At 55.3% G+C, this 25,476-nt stretch overlaps 3 protein-coding genes and 2 long non-coding RNA genes across 7 annotated transcripts; 2 read left to right on the top strand and 3 right to left on the bottom strand.

The window, feature by feature from the left end:
* The first annotated feature begins 280 nt into the window (after positions 1-280).
* On the top strand, positions 281-3,496 carry LOC135425959 (uncharacterized). The gene is made up of 2 exons (XR_010435807.1): positions 281-1,350; positions 2,981-3,496. It is a non-coding gene; the product is annotated as an uncharacterized LOC135425959 (long non-coding RNA).
* A 3,902-nt stretch (positions 3,497-7,398) lies between these two features.
* Positions 7,399-17,751, bottom strand: FBLIM1 (filamin binding LIM protein 1). 2 transcript variants are annotated; one of them, XM_064678807.1, is made up of 10 exons: positions 17,690-17,751; positions 16,338-16,647; positions 15,363-15,568; positions 14,846-14,979; positions 14,654-14,735; positions 14,410-14,579; positions 14,152-14,330; positions 13,924-14,041; positions 11,579-13,612; positions 7,399-8,597 (listed from the first exon to the last, which is right to left on the bottom strand). In XM_064678807.1, the coding sequence occupies exons 2-9, from the start codon at positions 16,391-16,393 to the stop codon at positions 13,499-13,501; spliced, it is 1,059 nt and encodes a 352-aa protein (XP_064534877.1). In that variant the 5' UTR covers positions 16,394-16,647; positions 17,690-17,751; the 3' UTR covers positions 7,399-8,597; positions 11,579-13,498. The 2 variants fall into 2 exon arrangements, with proteins under 2 accessions (XP_064534877.1, XP_064534878.1); XM_064678808.1 differs by having other exon boundaries at positions 14,654-14,717.
* On the top strand, positions 8,564-9,722 carry LOC135425958 (uncharacterized). Of its 2 annotated transcripts, none has more exons than XR_010435806.1 (2): positions 8,564-8,657; positions 9,578-9,722. It is a non-coding gene; the product is annotated as an uncharacterized LOC135425958 (long non-coding RNA). The 2 variants fall into 2 exon arrangements; XR_010435805.1 differs by having other exon boundaries at positions 8,592-9,391.
* Positions 17,752-18,686: 935 nt separating the features above from the next.
* TMEM82 (transmembrane protein 82) lies at positions 18,687-22,245 on the bottom strand. The gene is made up of 6 exons (XM_064678809.1): positions 21,961-22,245; positions 21,806-21,878; positions 21,439-21,613; positions 20,270-20,678; positions 19,193-19,380; positions 18,687-19,085 (listed from the first exon to the last, which is right to left on the bottom strand). The coding sequence occupies exons 1-6, from the start codon at positions 22,037-22,039 to the stop codon at positions 19,020-19,022; spliced, it is 990 nt and encodes a 329-aa protein (XP_064534879.1). The 5' UTR covers positions 22,040-22,245; the 3' UTR covers positions 18,687-19,019.
* A 136-nt stretch (positions 22,246-22,381) lies between these two features.
* SLC25A34 (solute carrier family 25 member 34) lies at positions 22,382-24,926 on the bottom strand. The gene is made up of 5 exons (XM_064678811.1): positions 24,006-24,926; positions 23,433-23,498; positions 22,911-23,063; positions 22,703-22,837; positions 22,382-22,611 (listed from the first exon to the last, which is right to left on the bottom strand). The coding sequence occupies exons 1-5, from the start codon at positions 24,459-24,461 to the stop codon at positions 22,447-22,449; spliced, it is 975 nt and encodes a 324-aa protein (XP_064534881.1). The 5' UTR covers positions 24,462-24,926; the 3' UTR covers positions 22,382-22,446.
* Between the last annotated feature and the right edge of the window lie 550 nt (positions 24,927-25,476).

Raw genomic sequence — 25,476 nt, 5'->3', positions numbered from 1 at the left:
CGGAAGAAACTCCCACCATGGGGAGGATTCACCCCCTGCTCTCCCACAGGGGTTTGCAGAGTTCGTTAATTAAGATGGGGTGAAGAAATCACCTGCTGCCGGTATCACCCTGCCTGGTGTCACACCATCCCTGCTCAAAAGGCAGCTCTGCAACATAGAACTCGATGGTTTTTAACCCACAGGGTCCTGTTTTCCACCAAAACGTGCCTCCACAGGGATAAAAGCACCTATTTCTAGCCCCAAAAGGAAAATGCCCAACAGATTCTCACTGTGAGACTCCGAGCAGTTTGAGGTAGGATAAAACACGCATCCACAAGTTTTTCAAGCCAGTTCACTGCTTTCACCACAGAGCAGACCCTACTTCAGTGTTTTCCATGGCCAAAGTCTCCTGACTGAGTTTTAATATTGATCAAACCCACATTTTATTTGTCAGAGCTGCCTTTTGCTTTTTGGACACTGCAACTTCCCAGCAACAAGTCCACCTCGCCAAGTGGTCAAAGTCACCGGGCTGCAGCGGCTTAACAAACATGCAAATCTCTTGATTTAATCACAGCTCTGACGCAGGGCCACTCCAGCCCAGCAGCCCCGAGCCTTATCCCGGCTCCGAGCCCACCCCTGGCTGGCCCCATGCCTCAGTTTCCCCAGCGATGACAGGCTCTGCCCAACTGGAATCTACTGATTAAATAAAAACCCCAACAACTCCTTACGCCCAAACCATCTATTACTTAAACATGTGATGGAGCCAACGTGCTCCACCGGTGCTTCCAGTGTGGGATTGGGCTCAGCTTTCCATTTTAACTGGTGGAAGCACGAGGAACAGTCCCTAGGTGTCTCTGCCTTTAACAGGCTACCCATTCGAGAGAGGAAGAACCCAAACCATGCACCAAATGGCTTTTCCATGAGGAATTCTCCCTCTCCAATGGAGGGTTCTTGCTGCGACAGCATTTCCAGCTGTTCCCCCTCCCTGCTGGGGCAGCATCTCCTACGGACACGAGGGAACCACGCTGGCTCCCAGGTCCTTCCAGGGAAGCTCCAGCAGGGTCACTGCTGTCACCCAGTGATCTCACAGGACATCGGGGCTGGAAGTTGTCACAAAGCCATTGACTCTGTTGACAGAAGAGAGGGTTGAGAGGAGCGCCAGGAGGGCTCCGTTTACACGACAACCAGCTGGAAGAGGAGCACAAAACCCGGCTGGTGACGCAAAACAAAGCGCTGGACCATCCCAGTGCTTTTCAAACGCTTTGTGGGGAAACTGTTCCCTGTTGCAACACACGAGCGATGCCGCTGTAACCGGATCCCTCCAGCTCGCTCGAAGATTTCAAAGAACACAGACCCAGGCTGGAGACCAGAGTGAGCAAAACCTCTCTCTCAGCAAAGGGGCCGTGATGAAGGGCTGGTCTCCTGCAGTAGCAACCACCACCACCCTTGTGACACACATTTGTGCCACTGTCCTGCCACGAGGGACAGCATGATGAGCATCCTGGGGGGAGACGTGGATGCACATCCCCGGTGTGCTGCCCTTCCCAGGGGCCAAACAGCCAAGGACAAGGGGACTTGAGCTGCTCTGCATCACCTGATGACCTTCAGCCTTTGGGACAATTTAAATGACTCCTGGCTGGGTGTAGCCAAGTGCCCGCAGGCGATCTCGGGCCATCTCGGCCAACCCCGTAGTTAACACATTTGGATGTTTCTTATCAGCACTTGCAAAGGATTAAAGTTCCAGGCCATATATTAGTGAGGGAGCAGGTTATAAACCCATCTCAGCTTGAACACCGTGTTCACATGAGGAAAAGCAAAGCAAGAACAGAACAGATCAAAAGAGAGCCATTAAAGGCGTGAGAAAATGGGGCTGCCATATAAGGAGCTAATAAAGTTAGCAGTTCTCCAGTTTGGAGGAAAAAAAAGGGGCAGGAGAAACAGGAAGCATCCTTGGGGTGTACACAGCAGCCTCACTTTGAGGAGGAAACACTAATAAACAGGAGTGAGCAGGAAAAACCCTTGAAAAGGCGAGTTTGCCCGTTTTTAACATGGTGTCTTCCCCGGGTGGCGGAGCTGCCACGTGTCGCTGGCACCACTCGCCAAACACTTCCAAAAGCAAAGATTAGATACTGAGCAAGGACAGCAACCAGGGCTCTGTTTGCTCAGGCTTCCTCCCCTCGGGTCTGGCTCAGCAATAGCTCTGTGTGTTGTGCTCCCAGCGGACGTGAGGAAAGGATACCACAGCACCCCAGTGGGCACATGATGATCGTCCCCACCAGGGTCCAGGGCACAGCCAGTATCTCTGCTTTTTATAGGAAAACAGGAGGTTTCCCAGCCAAGAGCCCCCAGAAACACTCGGAATGTTTCTTTGTTGGAGCCAGCCAGCTCCAGCCACCCTCTTGTCAGGATAAAATGTATTTACGTGCCTTCCCTGCTCATTGACTGTATTTATTAAAAGAACACTATGGCAGCTGAATATCAAATTCCCAGCTAGGCTTTTATCTCCTTTTTAAGCCAGCCTAAATTATTGGCCTAATTTTATTGCTTACCCATTCTGTTCTATGCTCATTTTCTCCAAGAAGGCACTGGTGTGTTTGATATTTGGGCTCATTTGTTGCCAAGACAGAGGCTCTCGCTTGGAACACAGAGCTGGGTTCTGGAGACTTAAGCAACACAAAGCACAGGATTTAGATTAATAAAGCTCTTGATTTCGGTTCTTTTTAGGGTCAGTGATCCAAATCTTCACGACAAGATGACTTTGTGCAGAAAACTCCCTCCCTTTTTGAAACCTAGCATTTAGTAATTTATTTTCTTAAATAAATTTTTCCCCGTGGTGTTCTTATCCACACAGTGCTGGGGATGGAAAATGCCACAAAATGCCACCAGTCACCTTCTGCAGCCTAGTAAACACAGCTCAGGAGCCCCTGGAATTCTGTTGACACTGAACCCATTTGGATCTCTGTATAAAAGCACATTTCTGTTTTCCAAATCTTTGCTACAGAAAACCAGAGGTTTCTTCAGCAACAGAGCACAGTGAGCTGAGCCATGCAACCAAACCCCAAGTGCCATCGCAGGACTGCAAAAAAAGCTTCCTCTCACTTTCAGTACAGCAAATATATGGAATAAATACCTTTTTTCTTGCCTGTTGTTGGGAAAAATTAGAGATATCCCCGTGCCAGCTTCTGCTCTGCTTCCCCTTGCCCCCCAACTTCTGTACAACCATGTGCCAGAGAGCAGTGTCCACTCATCTGACAAGGATTCTTCCCAAATCCAGGGCTTTCATCAGCTAGACAGGACTATGGTCTTCCAGGCAGCAAAATATTACATTTCAGGGGAAAACCAAAGAAAACAAATGTAAAAAATAAGCCATGTGATTTGATACCCAAACAGGAAAACTGCAAAGGATATAATCTGGTTAGATCACTGAATCCTGTACTTTCCCATTTATAACACCGAATTGTTGTATTAATTCACATCAAAATGTAATTTTTTCCTGTGTGCAACGCCGGGGAGGGGGGGGGGAAATCACAGAAATGAGGCTGGAAATGTTGCAGGACAAGGCTTTAACACAAACCCCCAGTCCAAACCTGTGAGCCTTAGGCTGCTCTTCCCACATTCCCCATTGGACTGATCAGCACACCCAGCACAAAATAAACACCGAGCCACCACCATCAGAGCTTTTGTTTCATCAAACACCATTTTGATACCGCAGCAACACGAGGGTGTTTAAAGGAAGCAGAGTGAACCCGTGTCCTTGCAGTTATCGCTCCTTCACTCCAGAGAAAGCACAAAGGGAAATATTTGTCCATCAAGACCTCTCAGAAGCCTCTCCAGCAACACAGCACAGAAATTTCTCATCTGCCTTTGGAGTTCATTTCACCTCTGCAGATCTCACAGTGCAGCATTTTAACTCTCTGGGATAACAGGAAAGCTTGCAAGACCATGGTTTCCCCCAGTACAGAGAAGGAGAGGAGGTTTGTATCACTTTTTGGCACCAGAAATCCAGGTTTTGTTTAGCTTGGAAGTGCCATGGATGTGGCTCAGGTAAGTCTTCAGGGTGGTAAAAGTTCAGTACTCATAAGGTAATTCTCACTCGTTTATCCTTAACTGCCAAAGGAAAGTAATTCCAAGTCCCACAGGGTGTGCCAGGCTGAAAAATGTGGAATCATCCCAACAGCCAACTTCTTGCTTCTCTGAACCTCCCTGTGATGAGCACGAGGCGTATTTCCAAACCAACACAGCCCTAAATGAGGGAATAACAATAATATCCTTGTCCATGCTGACTTATTCCAAGTACAAATGAGTCTTTAGGCACAGGAGCTACTGATGGTGTTCACACACCAGCTCCACCACAGGGAGCAGGGGATGAAATCTGGCCTGGCCACCTCATCCTCCCCCTCTGCTTAATTTTGGCCAAAAAAGCATAAAGCCATGGCTGTGCTACAAAACACTACAGCAACCAGGCAGTGAAATAATTTCTCATAAGGGGCTGCTCCAGCATGGCAGGGCCTGGTCTGCCAGAGGCATCTATGCAATCCTGATGCCGATATCCTCATTAAGGGCTAACGACCCCCAGCACTCCCTGTGCACTAATGACCACGGGAGCTGCGCCTTGAAGTCATGTGTGACCTGGGAGAGACCAGCACCAGGTGCCTTTTATTACCTTTGCAACACAACAAAAGGAATTACACCCAGTAAGGAAGCGTTTTCCTTCTTCCCAGGGAGTGAGGAATGGAGTAATAAACCAGCAGCATATTGTGGGAGCGAGTTCACAGAGAAAAAAAAACATAGTTCAAGGGGACCCTGATCTTCACCAACACAATTTAGGACATTCGACACTCCCTCCGACCTCCACTGCCTTCGCTTGAGCAAAATTAGGAGGAATAGACTATGGCACGTAGGTCTGTTGGCTTGGAGGGAAAGGGGCCCCACAGTTTTGCTCCCTGGAGGCACCCGCTCTCCCCACCCCTTTTGTGTGTATTTTTTTTAATGTGCCACACATCAGCACAATGCTGACAAGGGCTTTGTATGTTTTCTGCCTATGCAGCAGTTCAAGACACACAACTCTGGATTTTTTGAAAGGGGAAAGGGGGAGGGAGCTGCCCTTTGCTGTGCTGGTTAATTGCACGGTTCGCTCTTCTACGTGACCACAGGGAAGGGAAAAAGCACCGACGTTTAAACACAGAACCATTTTTAGCAGCCAAAAGGGTCAAACTCAGTCTTCTCACAAGATGCAGCAGAGCTCAGAGTAAAATCTACCACAGGCAAGAAAAGAATTATAAATCACCAGAGTTTCTTCTCTGGAGTTGGATGGGACCCCAGAAAACAGCTCATCCATCCTCGCTCACTGCAGTTACAGCCTTCACGTTTCCACACCTGCCAACGCAGGGATTCCAGCCCTGAAAAAATGGAGGGAAAGGGTCTGGAAAGCTGGACTGTCGGTTTTTCCACCTGCCAGGAGCAGCTCAATGGAGCCTGGGTGGCTCAGCTCCAAGGAGCAGCGAGCAGAGCACGTTACCAGCCTTCTGGAGTTCCCATCTCACACGCACATGCGTGATACGGACAGCGCTGGCAAACAGCTTCCTTCAAAAATAAGGATGACTAATCCCCAGCAGTGCCACTTCATTTATTTATTTTTTTTAAAAGGCCACAAGGCAGAGCTTTTTCCAGAAGCATCAGCCTTTGTGAACCAGCAAGTGGTGGGAAGGGGAAGCCCGGGGACCCACTCATGGTCTCCAGACAGAACTAACCACAGGAATACTGTGGGGTTTTGTGGCCTGTGTACGACACACACAGACACGGATGGAGCCCCACACTCATGGAAAGGCTGGATCCCACTGCCCAGGAGACTTGCAGATCCCTGCATGGTTAGCAGGGATCTGATGGGGAGAGGGGTTACACCAACAACCCACTATTTCCCTAGAAAATAAAAAAAAAAAAAAAGAGAGAAAAAATAAGGTATGAAACAGCTTTACCCACTGTAACACTGTAACATCCCCCCGGTGAGGGAAGGGATGCATGGAGAAAAAGGGGTGCAGGGATCTGGGATGAAGAGGAGCATCTGCATTGCCTGGTGGGCCCAGTCCCCCCAGCAAGGTCACTCTGGCTCCCAGGGAGACACATCAGTGCTTCGATGCAAAGCTGTGGTCGAACTGCAGCGGAGGCAGCGCTGCAGGAGGTCACTCGGGGACTGCAAAGAGGGAATGGATTAAAAAAAGGGAATAAAAAAAAAATCCATAAGCAGATGTTTACTGACGTGCAGCAAATCCACAGCTTGGCTCTGGAGAGCTGCGTGGTGGGAGGGAGAACTGTCCAGTTCCCAGGACGCAGCAAACAATCTGCATCTACAGATTTAGGTTACAGCTTTTAACCAGCCTCCCTCACCACCCCCCCTTAAAAAACCCCAAATTCGTCATCTTTTTAAGCTCTTAGAAATGTAGGTTTGCCACGGAGGTGATTTTGGGTGGTGGCACCATTAAAATACTTACCCACCTCACAGCCAAGGGCTGCGCAATCTGAAATTTGTGAGTGTTTGCAAATGGTTTGGAAAGCTTTCCAAGGAAGGTGCTGTAGGATTGTAAATCCTTCCCGTTATTAATAAAAGGGAGTTATTGTTCCAGCTCTAATCAAGCCTTGTCTCCAGCTGGGCAATTTTAAAACGCAATTCAAAACACACACAGGGAAAAAAAGATCGTGAGGAAGCTTCAAAAAAAAAACCCAAAAAAACCCACCAAAAAATCAGTGAGGGAGCAAGGGGAGGGGGGAAGGAAAATAAAAAATAATACTCCTGCTATTTAAAATGAATTCCAAGCAGAAGCATGCTGGGGTGGGAGGGGAATCCTCCCTCCCACCGCCTGGGAAAGGTCACTTGTGCCATCGGTGCCCTGGCCACGCTGCCAGCCCTGCCCTCATCCATCTCCATCAGCAATAGCTCTGCTTTCCATTTATTTAGGAAAAAAAAATAAAAAAAAAATCAAGTTGCAAACACCTCCCAGCGCTCTGTTTTCAAGGCTGGGGGAACGGAGCGAGAGGGAGAGGCTTGGAATGAGGCTCCCAGCCAGGGAGAGGTGGTGCATCCTCCGCATCATCCTCCTCCTCCTCCTGCCCGGCGCTGCGGCAAAGGCGCCGCAGTGGGGGCTCCCCGCCCCCGTGGAAGCTTCTGGAATAAGCAGCCAAGCTGGAGACAGGAGAGAAACCTTTATACCCGCAGAGGGGAAAAAACACGTAATAAAAGGGAGAGGATTGCACAAGGCCGGGGAAAAAAACAGAGATCTCTGTAAAAGTGAAGCCCCTGAGCAGCTCTGGCAGACCCGGCTCGGGGGTGGTGCAGCCCCGCTCGGCTGGAAACAAAACGCCCCAACAAACCACATTAAACAAAAAAAAAAAAAAAAAAGAAAAAAAAAAAGAGAGAGAGAGAAAAATGGTGGCGTTTGGAGCGCGAGATGGTGGGATAAAGGCGCTGATCCCTCCTCCCGGATCTACAGCAAAGCCGGCCATTGCAGTTCCATTTATCCTCTTTTTCTTGTGCAATGAATTGTCTGATCCGGACTATTCGGTTGCATTTGCAGCTTCATTTACAAGTTTGGTTTTGTGGTTTTGTTGTGCTTTTTTTTTTTCCTTTTTGTTTCTTTTTTTATTGGGTTGTTTTGGGTTTGTTTTTTCTTTCCTTTTTTTTTTTTTTTTCTTTTGGTGTATTTTTTCCTTTTTTTTCATTAAAAAGTAATCCTCCCCAAATCTCCCAAGGAAAATCTACCTCTTTGTGGAACAAATAAAATATTCAGGCACAAACTTCCGCCATGGACTGTAAAAAAAAGAGATGGGTTGTTTTTTGTTCTTTTTCTTTTTTAATTTTCACTTTTTTATGGCATTTTTTTCTCCTGCTTTTAGGATACATTGTAGTAGAAAGCCAATGGAGGAAAACAAAGGTAATATATATATATAAAATCAAAAATATATACGGGCCAAATGATAGTGATTATATATAATTAAATCATAGTTTTTAGGTGTGTGGGTTTATCTTATATTTTAAGCAGTCCCCGTAAAAAGGAGATATACATATAAATATGTAGTCAATATACAGAATATTTATATGTGTATGTAGTAAATATATAGAAATATTTCTATATCTGTAGAAATAATAGAGCATCTACATGGGCCTAAATCTGAAATTCCATGGGGAAAAAAGCAGTATTTTAGGCATGTAGCTTTTAACAAGGAAGGGGCAACACTGTAGCCTGTGACAACACTGTGATGCAGACAAAAAGGTAAGGCAACATTAAAAAAATATTAAAAAAAAAAAAAAAACAAGAAAAAAAAAGCGTATGTGGTACCTTGGCTGCAGCCTCCAACAACGAGCATGTGGATGTTACGGGATTTTGGTTTTTTATGGTATTACCACGTCTGATCACACCAATATATGATTTTAATTAAGCGAATGGCGGGCGAGCTGTCGTGGGGAGCAGGCAAGCGGCGATGGCTTCTTCCCACACCACTCCGGCTCCGAAGATAAATCAGTCCTCGGGTGTTAGGGGATTTCTCCTTGGTTTGTTTTTTTTCCCCCAAGCACGTTTGGGTATTTTCCATGCCGTGAGGAAAGCGGGAGATGGCGGCTCCGACCCCTGCGAAGGAGAAAAGCGGTGCAAGAGAACAGAATTAGGCATTAAACTACCCACCTCGGGGTGCTTGTGGTGATGATGATGGGGGACGGGGGTGGGGAGGGGGCGCGTGTGAAAAGCGGAATTTTGGGCCAAAAATGAGGCAAAAGATACAATATTTTAGGGGTAACGGCAGAGCGGGCGGGGAGGGGGGGGAAGGAGCGATGGCGCCTGAGGCGGGGGAAACTGGAGGGGGGAGCTGAAGCGTGAGGGGGAGACAGAGGGCTCCGCCATGGACGAGTGAAAATGCGCATTTCTGGGCATTTTCACATCCTTTTGCAAAGGCGGCGAGGAGAAAAGGGGAGGAGGGAGGGGGGGAAAGAAGAAGGTCAGGTTTCACCCGCAGCGCTTTCGCTGCCTGCCCGGAGGGAATTCGCGCAAGATCAGAGCCCCTCCGCCGTGCTCCTGGCACGGCCTCAGCCCGCGCCCGCCACCCCGGCCCCGCAGCCGCCCCTCGCCCATCCTTCCCCTCGCTGCCCGCTCGCCGCCATTTTGTCGCCTCACACCGCGGGCCCGCCGGGCGGCCATTTTGTGAAGCGAGGCGGGGGGGGGCAGCGCCTGAGGCGGCCGTGAGGGGCAGCCCCGGCCGCCGCTTCCTTTTGTCAGCCAAAAACCTCCTTTTAGCATTTGTTTCTCTTTTTCTTCACAAAACGTGTCGCCCTTAATACGCCATCAGGAGCCTGATCACTTCAGCAAGATCCGTCCTCGGACGAAGCAATCCAATAAATGAGATTAAAGCATATTCCCCAGGCTGGGCTGTAAGGGAAAGTTTAGCTGCCCAGAGAATTAGGAGATACATTATTATTATATATTTATATATGATATATTGATTATATATTTTATGCTTAACTCTTTGCTTTTCCACCGCTTTTCTCCTTTGCAGGGGTTGAAGCTGCCATTATTTATATACTCATCATCCTTCTCCTCCACCTTTTTTTCCCCAGTGATGAGCCCCCAAGGTCAATAAGCCGCCTTGACAAACAGGATAACCTCTGCGAGAAATATCTGGGATTTTTAATAAAACACCTCACAGGCTCTACTGGACAGTCCAGCAAAATAAAGATGTAACTTAAACTGCTCAAAGCCAAATCTGGGTGAAAATTGTTAATTTTCAGGAAATAAGGCTGCGGGATGCTGTAAATTGCTGATATGATGAAGGAAATCTGGGATACAAAATGACAAAACCTCCTTTGCAGGCATGTGCTGTGTGTCTATTTTCAGAAATAGGGTGGGTTGGGCTTTTTATCTGTTGGTTTGTTGGTTTTGTCGGTTTTTTTTTATAAATAAGCAGCACTTGCTTATTTATAAATAGCGCTTGCAGCCTGGTAACGCGCTTGCGCATCAGTCTGCATCCTTTTCCCCTTGTGTTATCAAAACTGATGTGCTTTAAAACTACATCAGTGGGTGGTTCACTTTTGCAAGGAAAATGGGGGGGGGAAGAATATTAGAATATTGCATTTTTCTTCTTTTTAATATATATCCCACCTGTGCTGCATAATGAAGCCGGAGAAATCTAGGGCTTGGCTGCTCCCAACATAATCCCTGCTGGTTTTCCCTTGTCTCTCTTACCCAGCAGGATCAGACTGCTTTTCATTTAAGAAATGTTGGATTTTTAGGTTGTGTTGGTGACAGGAAAGTGCAGGAAATAGATCTGAACAATCTGTGGGGAAGAATGTTACTGCAGCGAGCCAGCTGGGATGTGGCTGCCATTAACCTGGGACATCCAAAGGAAAACCCCTGTTTTCCTGTAGCTCTTTCCATCCTATTTGAGAAAACCAGCACCCAACCCTGCTCCCAGCGCCTTTTCCAGCCAGCAAAGCCCTGGGCACTGTTTCAGCTGCAGTTTCCCTTCCTGCAGTGTTTCCCTCTGCTCCAGCTCCTTCCCAGCACCCTGGAAGTCATGATGGCACAGCAAAGGCACACAAGGAATACGACTCATCCCTCCCTCTCCAGCTCATCCCTCCCTCTGCTTTTCCCATTTCTCCTAGCTGACCAAGGGGATGCTGGGGGGAAAGGCACTTTCCAGCCTTTTCCCTTTATCATCTCACATTCCTCGTGCCACACCAAAAATCTCCAATTTGCCAACAAAACCTGCAAAAAGGTCTTTTTTGCTACGAAGCCACACTTTAACCACTGATTTAAAACCACTGCACCCATGCCTGGCAGCTCCTTATTTAATTTAAATCCTCTTTTTAAAAGTCCAAGTTGCAAGAAGGATAATCTTTGGAGGTTTCTTATGGGATGCACCGTTGTATTCCCGGGAGCAACTTGGCCTCGCAGCAGAGTAGGATATTGGATACCTTTGCTGGGAAAGCCCGAGGAAATTTTATCCGCAGCCGCACCCAGCCTGGAGTGAAGAAATATTTGCATTTGCTGCTCCTTGGAGGGCAGCCAGGTCCTTCCCGCTCTCCTCAGCCTGCCAAGAGGGATTGCAAGGACTGCCGGGCTTATCCAGCAGCCGAGGGAAGGGCAGGGCCCAGCCAGTGGCGTTAAGAGGGGTGGGATCCTCTCTGCCCTTGTCCACTGCCACTGGGATGAGAGACCTCAAATGGTTTTTAAATCTGGGTGGTCTTGGGGGGCTCCACAAGGTTTTGGGGAATCCCAGCCCCCAAAAATCCTATTGCTCCACGTGGGATGTGTTCAGTTTACTTTTGCCAGCAAACCTGGGCACTGGCAGAAGTGCTCGTGACAGGGTGAGCAGCTCAAGGGTGGGCTGAGCCATCGCAGCCGGCGAGGGTTTGCTTGGCAGCAGGACGGGATCCAGCTCCCGCAGCCTCACCCCTGCAGGATCTCTCTCCTGCATGCAGCTTGAAATTCCTCGAGATCCTCCCGAGGGAAAACACGAGGTTGTGCTTTCCATAGTGACGCTCCCTGTGCCTCGGCTAGTAACACTTCTCCTCTTATCTGGGAAGAAAAAGGCTTAAATCAGCCTTTTATCCTCTTACCTCCGTGTCCATCCATCCCTGTCCCTTGTCATCCTCCGCTCTGGGAAAAACATGCCAAATCTGACCATTTCTGCATCCATTTGTTGCACTGCCAAACTCTCCAGTTGTGCCTTTCCTTTCTCCTCGCTTTCCAGGACCTTCTCCAAGGCTTCATGTCAATAAAAGCATTTCCCTGCCTCCCTCCAGCCAAAACTCACCACAGTCCCACTGCCAACAGTGCATCCCGGGTTGCTTTGTGGGGGAAATATCCAACCCCTTCCCACCATTCCTCTGTGGAGGGATAGCACAGCTTGGAATAACACATCCAAAACACCTCTCAGCGTCAGCACTTCCATCCTCCTCAAAAACCTTGCTTGGAAAAATACCCTTATTGCACAAAACCAAGCAACTCCTGGGGCTTCCCTTTCCTGCTCCCTTTGGCCACCACCACATCTTTTTACTTTTTTTTAGCATCATTTTGATGCCTGGTTTTCTCCACAGAATGACAAACTTTGGAAAGAGAGTGAGCTGACTTTGAGCACAGGAATTCCCTGGCATGGGACACAAGGTTCCTGCCCAACGAGACCCAAAGCCACCAACTTACGTGACCGGGACAAACCGCAACTTTAACATCTTATTTATAAATTTGTTTATAGTGAGTTATGAGCTGATTGATGGGCTGGAGACGCTCGTTAATGAACGCTGAGTAATCAGCTTTGTAGACTGGGAAGAGTCGTCAGGAAATAGTTGTTGATGTGATTAATTAACCATCATTAACCCCTTCATTCATAAATACAGCACATGACAGAGAGATGTCGGAGGTTACCAGGAGCCCAGAGCTGCTGCTCTGGTGGTGGTTTTCTTTGTTTACAGCTCCCTCTTTCCATCAGGAAAGCATTAAACATCATCTCCCATGCTCTTGCTATTTTCTGCTCTCAATTTGTGGCTTTTTAAGCACTTTCGGTTAAAAAGAAAGTTGAGATGTTTCTCTGCCTGGTTTGCAACGCCCTCACGAACAAAACCACCGAGCACCGGCAACATCGGTTGTGCAGATGTTGGATGTGCAGAGAAATGGTCTAATTTCTGCTGGTTTGGGGCTTGGACTAAGAGAAGATCAAAAAGTTTCTGATGACAGAGTGGTATTATCTCGAAAAACGTGCAGAAACGGGGCTGTTGGATGCATTTAGCTGGAGTTTTGCTGCCTGATGGAGGAATTTGCGCTCCAGCTGCCCTCTGCCGGCTCCAGGACAGACAGACAGCAAAAAAACCCCAAATCACCACCTAAAACCCTTTTATCAACGCCATGAAATCACCAAATCCCAAATACACTCCCAAAAAACAACCTTGGCTCTCCCCCGGGTGACAGTGGCATCTGCCAAATAGCCGTACCCCAAAATCAACTGTTATGGACCTGAATGACCTGACTTGCCACGCCTATAAAATCCAAAAAGTGGCTTTTTTCCCTTATTTTTAAACTCAGATTTGATAGGTTTGGAATGCAGGGCGGATGAAAGGAATGAGAGTTTTTAGACTCGGGGTTTTATTTAACTGCGAGTAACTAGATCAGTGCCCACTCTCTACAGAGAGAAATATTTCAGTGAAACCCCAAAGAAGCTCAAGAAGGAAGAAAAAACACCCCAAGAAAACCAAACTGGCCTTGAAGAAGGAGTTGTAAAAAAGAAATAAAGAATAAAACTTCTGCTCTGCCATTGCTGCTCTGTGAGGGCATTTCACGTTCATGGTGAGCGCAGAGCTGTGTCGGGACACATCCACGCTGCTCCCCTGGCCAGCCCTGGGTGTCAGGGTCCCAGGTACATTTTGGAGATGAAAACACCAGTTCTGCAGGAATCTTGAGGTGCAGCAGACACCCAGGGTCACCCTCAAAACACCCCCTTTCTGGTGGCTGGCACTGGAAGACAGAGATGGATGAGGCGTGGGGTCTCAGCAGGACGACTCGTTCCGCCAGCGGATGTGGCAGGACTTGCAGAGGAGGTGGCTGTCCAGGGGGTAGCACCCGTCCTCCGTCAGCTCTGGGGACAGTGGCGTCCCACAGCTCTGGGGGTGAGAGGGGAAAGGAATAACATGTTTTAGGGGGTCCTCACATTGCATCACATCCCGTTTTCCTGCAAAACCCACCAGCGCTTGGAAAAAGCACAAACTACATCAAAATCCTGCGAAGCCGAAGGTCTCCTCCAGACACATCATCACCACCACCACCTGATTGATTGATTTATTTCCCCCTCCCCATTGCTTACAAGATAAACTGTGGGATAACAAATAACCCCGGGGGCTGTGGACCCTGTGCCAGCCAAGGCTCAGTGCCCCCCCCCCAGCTTTGGGGGCCCCCAGCCCCGCCAGGGCTGTACCTCACAGCGGTAGCAGCTCTCGTGGAAGCTGCGTCCCAGGCACTCGATCTTGTAGGTGTCCTTGTCCTCAGAGGGGACGATGGGGCGCTGGCAGGCGCTGCAAACTGCGGCATATTTCCTGGCGGGGGCAAACAGCAGTGGTGTGAACCCTGTGGGGTGACAGGGACAGCCAGACCCCAGCTCCGAAACCCCAGCTCCCAAGCTGGGGGACGCTCCCCCGTTGCCAACCTGTAGAAGTCGGGCACGCAGTACACGTCGCCCTGCTCGTCCACGGCAAAGCTCTCGGCGCCGATGGCGCGGCCGCAGCCGGCGCAGGAGAAGCAGCCAGGGTGGAAACCCTTGCCCAGGGCACGGACAATGCGCTCCGTGATCAGCCCCTGGCACTTGGCACATTTCTCCAGCGTGGCCTGGGATTTAGGGAACACACGGCGTGAGATGCCAGCTCCCACCCCGAGGGTGCTGGCTGTCCCCAAGAGAGGATGGTACCTGGTAGCAGGTGTCACACATGGGCTGCCCATCCCTCTGGAAGTAGCGCTGCCCGGCCAGGAGCCGCTGGCACGTGCGGCAGGTGAAGCAGCCGGGGTGGTACTGCTTCCGCATCGCCTCCACCGTCGGCTCCCGCGGCCCCAGTGCTTTGTGGCAGAAGGCACAGATGTCTGTGGGAAGCAGGGACAGGGGTTCAGAGCTGCCTGACTCAGTCTCCCTAACTCGGGAGCTTTGTCCCCCTTACCTCTGGAGCCGTCCCGCTCCGGGTACCCGTTCGCATCCTGCCGCTGCGGCTTGTCCACTTGCTCCTGGCAAAGTTTGGGGGGCTTTAATTCAGAAGGGGCCCAGAGAGCAGGGGAAGGTGAAGCCACATTATTTATGCTCCTGCAGGTGGGGAAACTGAGGCACTGGGGGGTCTGCACCCCATTATCCTCACCTGGAGGGTGGCGGGTGCCACAAGGTCCAGTTGCTGCAGTGCCGGACACAGCGACTCCGCGGACAAGGGCTGGGGGGCTTCAGAGAGGATGAGGACCGGCGGGTATGAAGACACAGGCACAGTTGGGTGGGTTTCTGCAGCGAAAGACAGATGTGGGGGGTTTAGGGGAGCGATAATGTCCCACCATGGTAACGCCCTGTCACGGTAACGCCCCGTCACAGTAACGCCCCAACAGCTTTGCAGCAGCGCTCGCTGACCTGCCCCAAAAGCAAACGCCATCCCGGACAGAGGGGACAAACAGCACCGATAAGTGCCCGGCAATGGAGAGCAAACACAGCCCTTCCCTGCCAGCTGGATCCATCCCGGGATGGGTGCAGGGATTTTGGGAATAACTCCCAAAAAACCCCCACACACCCCCTCCTGCCTGCGTGCCCTTTAGCAAAGCATCTCCACAGCATCCTCAGCACCATCATCATCCTCTCGGCACCGCTCGCAGCCCCCCGTGGACACCCCTCACCTCCGTTGGGCAGCGCGGGGGGTGACGGCGGGATCCGGGGGCAGTGGGTGCCGGGGACCTCGGTGCACTCCGGCTGTGGCTCCTGGTGGGTTTTCTCCTTGGTGGCCACGTCCCTCCGTGGTGGCACCAGAGTGATGAAGATGGATGAAGCCATCCTCTTCTCTGCCTTCCCTGGCAGCATCCCTGGAGCCGTGGAAGGGCCGGACCTGGGGTTGATTTTAGGGAAAATAAGATAAAGCTCCCAGGCGCACCAGCAGCTCCTGCAGCCGTGCTGCCCTTCGGCATCAACCCGCCTCCCTCCTGCCGGAAAGGGAGAAGGAGCGACCGTCCCCGTCCCACGTCACGGCAGTAAAAGGTCTCGTGCCTGGGAGGACACAGGGCAAAGGGTCCTGGGGAAGCAGCAGCTGGAATCTCCCATTTTCACGCCTCTGTGGCCAAATCCCTCTCTTTTATAAGTGTTTTAACCCCCTTTATTTCCTCTTATTGCTCCCACCTGGGCTTCCACTCCCTGTGGGCAGCAGGAAAAACCCCACCTTTCCTCTTAAAAATGGGGTTGCCATAGGACTTTGCCTTTGCAACCCCTTTTTTGGAGTGTCTCTACATCCCTGTTCCCTCCCTCCTTATCCCTAATTCCCAACTAATCACTCCCAGCTCAGTGGAACCCCTTTATTTTTCCAGAAAATTTTTTCCCCTTTATTTTTGGGAAACTGAGGCACAGTGCCATGAATGACCACATCCCTGTCGCCGACACAGCCCCCAGCACAGCCCCAGCAGGATGCGCCCGACCCCGATAAACCCCGCTCAGGAAGGAACAGGGCTGTTTCTTCAACTTCCCAGTGGGAAAAACAGCCGGGGCGAAGCTTCCCCTTCCCAAATGGAATGGTTTGGAGGGGGGGAACCCCGAGGCTTTAGCCAGGGCACTGCATTGGTGAAGCAGGATTTGCCCCTGAGGTGAATCAGCAGCTTGATAAATACCTGTGTGATGAGTTGCCTGCTCTCATGCGGCTCCGCTCCCCCAGAATCCCGCTCATGGGGGTCAGCACATCCTCTCAGGGGGCAGCCAGTTCCCCTCGAGGTGAGGGAACAGCTTCAGGATGTTCCCGCCGGTGACTTCAGCCTCTGACTCAAGCAGGGAAGGGATTAAAGAGGAAAAAGAACCCCGAGCGCTTCTCTTTCTCCTCCCCTCCCTCCCCACCGGCGAAACCCCGGCCGGGCTCCGGCACTACCGGCCCTCGCCCAAATCCTCACCCTCCAGAGCTGCCGCTTTTCCTCCTCCCCAGCCGAGCTGCGGAAAATTAGGGGGAAAAAAGAATAATCTTAAAAAAAAAAAAAAACAAAACACTAAAAAGAAAGAAAGAAAGAAAGAAAAAAGATTTCTCCGGGGTTAATGGGAACCATGTGCTCGTCGCATTCCTCTTTGTGCCGGGGCTGACGGGATCCTGGCAGCCCCACGGCGGCACCCCCCGGGTCCCCCCAGAAGGGGCCGTCGGGCTGGTGGAGGCTCCAGGGGTGCAGTAATGGGGGTCCTGCCTCCGTTTTTATGGGGTTCCCACCCCTCCCCACGTAGCTCCATCCTGGTTTGGGGTGGCTGAGGCCACATTAGGAAAGGCCCCCCTGGCTTCCCCAAAATCTCCTGAGGTGGGGACTGAGGTGGGATCGATGAGGGGCCACTTTTGGAGCATCCTCACGCCCCCAAAATTGGGATGGGGCACAGCTCTTTACAGCTGTCCCCCAACTCTGTTTCCTGTCCCAGGGACCTCTGGGAGGGTGCTGCGAGGATGCCCAAGGAAAAAGCGATGGGGTGGGGGGACAGAGTGCTTGGTCCCTTTGTCTCCCCTGTCCAGTGGTCCCACTGTCCCCTTGTCCCTGACCCGGGGGTGGCCTTGCAGTCCCCCTCACTTATCCCCGGTCTCCCGCCGTGCAGCCCCACAGCCCCCTTCCCCTACCTGGGCGTGCCCTGTCCCCTATGGGGCGGTGGCCCTCCGTGACCCCCTGCCAGGGAGCCCCCCGTCCCCTCCCTGGGAGCGTCCCCAATCCCCTCCTTGGGGGTGGGTCTTGGTCCACTTGTCCCATCCCAGGATGGCTCTGTGGTCCTTATCCCATCACCTGGCGGGTCCCGTGTCCCATTTGGGGTGTCCCCTCTCCCCTCTTTGGGGGGTCCCCAATCCCGCACCTGGGGTGGTCCCTACCTGGGGGTGGCCCCAGTTCCCTACCTGGGAAGGTCGTACCTTGCGGGGGGAGGTTCCCTGCCCAAGGGGGTGTCGCCTGCCCGGAGGTGGCCCTGCAGCCCCTCAGGGGGTGGCCCTGTCCCCGTCCCTGTCCCGTACCTGGGGAGCCGGTGCGGGTCCCTCCGTGCGCTCCGCGGGCGCGGCGGGGGCAGCGGGGAGGCAGAGCCGCCCGGCATCACCGCCCCTTCCTCCCTCCTCCTCCTCCTCCCTTCCTCCTCCCCCCGCCTGCCCCACAGCCCCGGGCGGGGGAGGCACACGTCCTTAGGGTGCCCGGTGCACCCCGGGGTGCCTCACAGGTCCTTAGGGTGCCACATGTACCCCCTGACTGCTGCATGCACCCCAAAGTGCTCCATGGGACCTCAGGGTGCCTCGTGGACCCAGGGGTGTCCCATATGTCCCCACGGTGCCATCCAGCTGCCCCGTGCCCCCTCGGGTGCCCCTCTGTGCTCTGGGATGACCCACCTCCCCAGTTTGTCCCACGGACTGCCCCTGATCGCCCCAGGCACCCTCAGGGTGCCCCATTGCCCCCCCTCCCCGGGGCACGTGTGTGCCCCAATACAGCCCCATGTGCCCCCGGTGTCCCCACAGACCCCCAAGGTGACCCCTACATCCCTATACATCCCCAGGCACCCCCAGTGGCCCCCATGCAACTCCATACACCCCCAAAATGCCCCATACTGCTTCTCTGTACCCCTGGGACACCAATGTGCCCCCATAGAGCCCCAGGGTGCCCCATAAACCCCTATACACCCCCGGGTGCCCCCTGTGCCCCCAGCCAGCCCCAGGATGCTCCCAACACCCCCACCCCCCCTTCTCCTCCCCCCATCCTTTGGGATTCATGCCCAGGCAGCCAGAACTCCCCTCCCCAAACTGCACCCCACCTTCCCAGAGCCCATGGCCCCCTGGCATGGCACATCCATGGTGAGGAAACTAAGACACGAGGGCACCTCCCAGTCAGAGGGTGACCCCCCACTCTGTGCCTCAGTTTCCCTTTCCAGGAGGAACTGCACCACCCACCTCCTCCAAAAAGCTGCACCGTGGCCATCCCTGAGCCCCTCTCTGGCACAACAGGACCCCACCTCGCTCTGCCCACAGATTTTGCTGGAAAAAACTTTATTTTCCAAGATTTGGAGCCCGCCTGGAGCCCCTCCGCTGTGACAGTGTGGCGCCACAGCCAGTGAGGATGGGACATCCATCAGCATCCCGCGATCCCAGTGGGACCAGGGAACAAACTCCAGCAGTGCTGCAACCTCACGGGGTCCCCAAAAACCAGGGGCCACATGAGTCTTCCCCCCCGACCTCCTCTATCCCATGGGATGGGGTCGGGCACCTTCTGGAAGCCCTTTTTCCTTAGTCCCCACGGGGAGGATTTTGGGGGTGCCAGGCAAAGCCACCCCGGAGTTTCTGCTATCTGGTCACACCCCACAGCTCATCCAGATGTTTCCTTTGATCCGGATCCCGACTGTCTCTCCCAGTGAGGCTGCGGGATGGAATCCTGAGGGAGAAGGAAGAAGAGAAGCAGGAATGCCCCTCCCGTGGCCCCGGGGCTGCCGCCCGCCCCTCACACCGCCGTGGTGGCCCCGGGAGGTGCCCCCGGCTCACCTGCCCCCGGCAGGCCCGCAGCAGCACCCGGGCGTGGAGCAGGCACCACAGCTCCCCCAGCAGCGACACCAGCACGTGCAGGATGTCGCTCCACCGGCCCACGGTGAGGAGGAGGATGAAGAGGCCGCCCATCCGCACCAGGACCGTCTGGAACACCGGCCCCCCATCTGTGCTCTGCCGGGCCTCCTCTGTGGGGACACGGCGCTGGAGACACACGGGGGGACACTGTGCCCTCCCCAGACCCATCCAAGGGGACACTGTGCCCTCCCCAGACCCATCCAAGGGGACACTGTGCCCTCCCTGACCTCACAATGGGGACACCGTGCCCTCCCTGGCCCCACAAGTGGGACATGGGGCGTTCCATGGGGGAATATGGGGTGCTTCACATATACCACCCCCTACACCCCCAGGATGCCCCATACAGCACTGCAGACCCCCAAAATACCCCATAAACTGCCCCATATACAGGATCCCCCACTTTCTGACACCCTCCATTCACCCCAAACCCAATATATGGGATACCCCATATATCCCCCATACAACCCCAAAATACCCAAACAGCCCCATACACCCACAAAATGCCCCCCATACACAGGATCCCCCATCCTGTGACACTCCCCCTTCACTCCAAACTCAATACATGGGAAGCCCCATATAGCAACTATACACCTCTGGGACACGCCATACAGTTCCATACACCCCCAAAATACCCCATATACTGCACCATACACAGGATCCTCCATCCTCTGACACTCCCCTTCACCCCAACCCCCCCACCCAAACCCAATACATGGGAAACCTCATATATCCACCATACACCCCTGGGATACCCCATATATTCCCCCTACAATGCCGGGGGATGCCCCATACACCCCCATCCTGCATATGGCAGACCCCATATGCAGGATTCCCCACTCTCTGACACCCCCCTTCACCCCAAACCCAATACATGGGATGCCCCATATAGCCCCCATACAATCCCAGGATGGCCCATACAGCCCCAAAACAACCCCACTGCCCCATTCCCAGGACCCCCCACCCTCTGACGCCCCCCTTCACCCCCGGCCCCTCTCCCACCCTGCATGTAGACCACCAGCAGGGCGTAGCAGATGGTCAGCGGGGTCCAGAACCGCACGGCCTCGGCGGTCGACAGGAAATCCCTGTTGATGAGCTCCACGGCCGCCAGGTCGGCCACGGCGAAGGCCACGGCGAGGGCGCGGCGCAGCAGCGCGGGGACGCGGTGGCCGTCGGAGAGCAGCAGGATGCAGAGCCCGCAGTAGCGCTCCCGGCTGTGCAGCCCGTACAGGGCACACACGTGCCGCACCAGGCGCCGGCACTGCAGCGCCAGCAGCCCCGCCAGCCCCGCCGCCAGCAGCAGGTTCCAGCTCCGGTGGGGAGCCCCTTCCAGCAGGAAGCTGAGGCCGCAGGACACCCCGCAGCCCAGGGAGTACTGGCACAGCAGGTAGAGCTGGCTGCTGTGGGCACCCTGCGGGAGGGGACAGCTCGTGGAGTTCGTGGGATCGTGGAATCGGGAGGTGGGGAAAGACTCCAAGACCATCGAGTCCAACCATCCCACCGGCACTGTCACACCCACCACTAAAAATGTCCCCAGGTGCCACATGCACACACCTACTGAACACTTCCAGGGATGGGGACTCCACCACTGCCCTGGGCAGCCTGTGCCAATGCCTGAGTGCCCTTTCCATTAAGGAATTTTCCCAATATCCAATCTAAACCTCCCCTGGCACAGCTGGAGGCCGTTCCCTCTCCTCCTGTCCCTTGTTCCCTGGGAGCAGAGCCCGACCCCCCCCCAGCTCCCCCCTCCTGTCAGGGAGTTGCAGAGCCAGAAGGTCCCCCCTGAGCCTCCTTTTCTCCAGGCTGAGCCCCCCCAGCTCCCTCAGCTGCTCCTGCTGCTCCAGCCCCTTCCCAGCTCCGTTCCCTTCCTTGCACACGCTCCAGCCCCTCCGGGTCCTCCTTGTCCGGAGGGTCTCAGCGGTGCCCCCGGGGCTGGAGGTGCCCTGGCCATGCCCAGCACAGGGACAGGCCCTGCCCTGTTCCTGTGCCCCCCCTGGGCTGGGCCCAGCCCGGGGCCATCGGCCTCTCGCCCCCCTGGGTTCATGTGCAAAGTGACACATGGACCCTCCACAGCCTTTCCATCCCCCATGGGGGTTGAACAAATCCACCAGGCTTCCACAATTTCCCAGCTCCCTCCACACTGTGCCTCAGTTTCCCCCATCCCATCTCACCTTGCCGTGGGACAGGACGGTGGACACGGCGCGCAGGGAGAACTCCAGCACCACCAGCGCGGCCACGCGGGAGCCCACCAGGGCCAGGACCCCCGTCAGCACCAGCACGTGCAGCGGCTCCAGCACCGCCCGCTGCTCCTGGATCGCCTCCTTCTCCGCCTGCCTCTCCGGGTTGCTGGGGACAGCGAGGGGGGAATGCTGAGCCAGGTGGCACGTCACCCAAAATGGGGTGACAGCCCTAGAGACACCCACCCTGTGCTTCCCAGGCCCTGCCCTGCACCCCTGGGTGCCAAGAGCCACCCCCCTAACAGCAGATCCCAATATCAGATGCCCAAAACCAACCTCCCCCGCCCCGGGCGGCGCTTACTGCAGGCACTGGACGTAGAGATAAACCTTCAGGAGGCTGAAGAGCACTGAGACAGCGCAGGCACCCACCAGCCCTGTGGGGAAAGGCAGCAGCAGGTCACCGGTGTCCCCTGGCCTGTCCCTGAGCTGCCCCCGTGCCACCCCCAGGGCTCTCACCTTGCAGGAATGCATCCAGCAGTGCCCAGCCCCAGGCCAGCCCAGGGAATGCTGGCAGCCAGGACCCCAGGGAGAACATTTTCGATGGAGAGGAGCCACGGCACGGCCAGGCCAGGCCCCGGCTCCAAGGTCCGTGGGGCGGAGGCTGGGAGAGGCCACCCCAGCTAGTAAATCATTGCTGGGGCAAACGAGAGCAGCTGGAGCTCAGCTGCTCCGGCCACAGCTCCAGCTGCTCCATGGAGGTGAAAATTAGGGCGAGGAGAGGAAGGCAGTGATGGGATGCACGTGGAGGGGCTTGGGGACCACCAGCACCTTCAACCGCCTCCACCCCGGCACTGCCGTTCACCCCGAGGCATCGCAGCGTTTCAGCTGCCGTCCCCCCCCCCGCACCACCCCAAAAACCCCAAAACGACGCTGAAAATAGAAAAACCCCTTTATTAATGTCTTTGGTGGTGGTGGGAGCCCATCCTTTGGCCCCGGGGGCTGCTAGTCCCGCACCAGGTCCCTGAGCTTGTCCCAGAAGAAGAGGCTGAGGACGGTGTGGGGGCCGAGGCGGAAGTAGACGGCACCGATGCCCTTGTACAAGCCCAGCAACCCCTCTTTGTGGGAGATTTGCAGGATACAATCCAAAAAGCCCCGGTAGAGCTTGCCCTAGGGAGAGAGGAGCCAGCTGTGCACTCCTGCCAGACGCAATCCCGGCAAAAGCCATGTGTTCCCTCTGCCGTACCCGGAACGGCCTTACCGTGCCATCGGCGTCCACTGGCTGGTTGTAGAGGCGGGTGCTGATCGTGTCGAAGGGCGTCATCGCCACGGCCACAGCCACGCTGCTCACCATCCCCCCCGCCAGCACTGCCGACCAGCTGCCCTTCCTGAACCACTGCGGGGAGCGCCGGCGTCAGCTCTGCCCGAACACCAGGGGAGCGGCGGCCGGAGCGGCGCGTCCCCCTCACCTGGCGCTCGCAGACCCAGTCCTTGGCGGAGGCGAAGGTGGCGAGTTGCACGGCCGAGCCCACGGTCACGCGGGGGATGGCGCCCGTCACCCCCCGCCACAGCCCCACCACCCCGTGCTGCCGGTAGATGCTCCTGAAAGCGGTGGCGATGTTCTGGGGAAGAGAGGAAATCGGGGAAAAATGGGAATGGTGCGTCCCACACACGGCTAAAATTTCCCACCCTGGCAAAACTTCCCACCCCAGCGTCCAAAAGCCACGTTGGTTGTTGGTGACACGAAGCCACCAGGGCTTTGAAGGCACCGCAGGGGTTCTGGATTCGGTGTCCCAGCCTCACGTGCCCGTCACACCCCCTCTGTCCTCACACTGTTATTTATAGCATCGTTACGGGGCCAAGCGGCCAAACAACAGCTTTAAATTCCTGCTGACCAAAATAGCATCGTGCCTGCTGGGGCCCGGAGTGTGCACAGATAAGGGGCCACCAAATCCTGGGTGCCCCCTCAGCCCGATCCCCTCCCCACTCACCTCATGGTGGTGCTGGTAGCCCACAGCCATGGCCGCCACTGTCTGGGATTGGAGGTGGGTCTTGACCTTGGAGGGGACAATACCAGGTGACAAAACCCTGTTCAGCCTCAGCTGGGACCAGCTGCGGTCCCCCAACTCTTCTCAGCACATTTTGGGGGGTTCAGCCCCTCTGACAGATGTGGGGGGCACAGATGTGTTGCCAAGTGGCACCTCTGGGCCTTGAACCCCTCCCACCCCAGAGCAAAGGGACCCTGCAAACATCCACTGCTGGGACTCTGCAACCCCAAAAACTGGGGAGACCCCCTAGAAAGGGAGGAGGGAAAACACCCTAAATTTCTTTTGGGAAATTTTCCTTATGGGGGAGTTCTCTGGGTTTCAGGGGGGAGGATTTGGGGGAGATAGCGAGGGGAGAACATGCACAGAGCAGCCCCACATTTTGGGGAGAAGGGATGCACCGGAGCCGGTGTTTATAGGATGCAGCGAGCTCCAGGATGCCAAACCTTTGGCGGGGGGTGTGTGTTTCCCCAAAACACCCCCCCACACGAGGGTCCGTGGGGGCAGAGCAGCACTCACCAGGTACGCGGGGCTGCCCACGAAGGCTCCCACCGCCCCCGCCACGGCCCCGGCGGCCACGGTGCCGCCGGGATACCGCGTCCAGCCGGCGTCCTCGGCGTGGGAATAGCAGTAGAAGCGGAAGCCGTTCATGAGCGCCTGGTAGAGCAGCCCGGCCGCCAGCCCCTTCTGCAGCCCCCCCAGCCCGTCCGCCCGGCACACGGCGCCCACCGCCCGCAGCACCCCCCGGTAGGGCCGCGGGTACGTGCCCGGGGCCTGCAGCTCGCCCTGCAGCTGCAGCCGCGTCTTGACCACCTCCAGCGGGTTGGTGAGGAAGCAGGCCAGGCACCCGGCGGTGGCCCCCAGCACCAGGTCGGTGGCCGGGGGCACCCCCTTGGCCGAGGAGCTCCTCTTGGGGGGAGGGGGCGCGGGTTCCTGCGGGGAGGGGGATCCGGGGCCGGGGGCTCCCATCGCCATCCGGCACCTGCCCCAGGGGCGGCCCCGGCTCCACCTCCCGGGGGGACCGCAGGGAAAAACGCCCCGAGCCGGGGGGAGCGAGCGAGCGAGCGCCGCCTCCCGCAAACCAACACCGCCCCCCCCCCCCCCCCCAATCCAGCCCCCCGTTTGGGGAAGGGATGCGGGGCAAAGGTCGGGGCCGGGGGTGCGTGTCCGGCCCCCTCCCCCGGTACCGGAGCGCCCCGGCAGCCGCGTCCAGCCCGGCCCGGCCTCACGTGATGGGGCCGCCCCGGCGCAAATAGGGAAAAACAGGCACGAAAAAAAAGGCGGGATAAAACTGGAACAGAAGCCGGGGGAGAGCGGCCTCAGGGGGCACAGGCAGCCGCCCCCGGCCCGCGGGCAGCCCGGGCAGGGACGGGGACGGGCGGGCTCGTTGCGCTCGCGGCCGCCGTTCGGGGGCTCGCGGGGGTCTCACCGCCTCTCCCGGCGCTGATCCCTCTCGGGGTCGCCGAAATGCTTTGAAACTGGAGCTTTCCAGGGCAAAGAGCTCCGGGGGGTGTGTGGGGCGTGTCGGTGTCCCTCCCCCCCACCAGGGAGTCCTATTTTTAGGGCTGCACAGTGACCCCCTGGGACCTGTTCTCCCCCAAGGCCGAGGCACTCCGGTGGTTACTGAGGGGGTGGGGAGGTGTGAGTACTCACCGCGTACCTGGTGAGTCCACCCCAGTGGCTCCCCCATCCCTGATATACCCCCAACACCCCTGTTTTGATCCCAAAAGCAGAGGCAGGGTTTACAGGCAAGGTGGGTGATGCTGGGGGCTGGCCCCATAGCTGTTTATTTCTTGTCTAGACTAGGAATATCTCCTGGATCTGGGGATAAACGGGGACAGAGCATCCAGACTCTGTGACCTGACGGATAATTCTCAGCTGAAAAAGAGAACGTGCCCCAGCACAGGGTTAACACCACTGGGGTTCAGCGTCCTGCCCCAGAGCAATTCCACAGGCTCTGAAGTGACAACAGGATGAGGAACAGCAGCCT

Source organism: Pseudopipra pipra, chromosome 22, assembly GCF_036250125.1.
Source record: "Pseudopipra pipra isolate bDixPip1 chromosome 22, bDixPip1.hap1, whole genome shotgun sequence".
Classification (NCBI taxonomy): Eukaryota; Metazoa; Chordata; class Aves; order Passeriformes; family Pipridae; genus Pseudopipra; species Pseudopipra pipra.
Note: the sequence above shows the minus strand (reverse complement) of the source record. Positions and strands in the feature narration are given on the sequence as shown.

Bases quoted from the DNA above. Each gene is read 5' to 3' on its own strand.
- TMEM82 (XM_064678809.1), bottom strand. From the start codon at position 22,039: ATGTTCTCCCTGGGGTCCTGGCTGCCAGCATTCCCTGGGCTGGCCTGG. The intron at 21,614-21,805 runs GTAAGCGCCGCC...CGCTGTCCCCAG, and splicing joins CTCTACGTCCAGTGCCTGCA to CAACCCGGAGAGGCAGGCGG. The intron at 20,679-21,438 runs GTGAGATGGGAT...CCCCTCCCGCAG, and splicing joins CCGTCCTGTCCCACGGCAAG to GGTGCCCACAGCAGCCAGCT.
- FBLIM1 (XM_064678807.1), bottom strand. From the start codon at position 16,393: ATGAGCGGGATTCTGGGGGAGCGGAGCCGCATGAGAGCAGGCAACTCA. The intron at 14,331-14,409 runs GTACCATCCTCT...CCTAAATCCCAG, and splicing joins TGTGTGACACCTGCTACCAG to GCCACGCTGGAGAAATGTGC. The intron at 14,042-14,151 runs GTTGGCAACGGG...TGCCCCCGCCAG, and splicing joins TGCGTGCCCGACTTCTACAG to GAAATATGCCGCAGTTTGCA.
- SLC25A34 (XM_064678811.1), bottom strand. From the start codon at position 24,461: ATGGCGATGGGAGCCCCCGGCCCCGGATCCCCCTCCCCGCAGGAACCC. The intron at 22,838-22,910 runs GTGAGGGGGACG...CGCTCCCCGCAG, and splicing joins ACTGGGTCTGCGAGCGCCAG to TGGTTCAGGAAGGGCAGCTG. The intron at 22,612-22,702 runs GTAAGGCCGTTC...CTCTCTCCCTAG, and splicing joins CAGTGGACGCCGATGGCACG to GGCAAGCTCTACCGGGGCTT.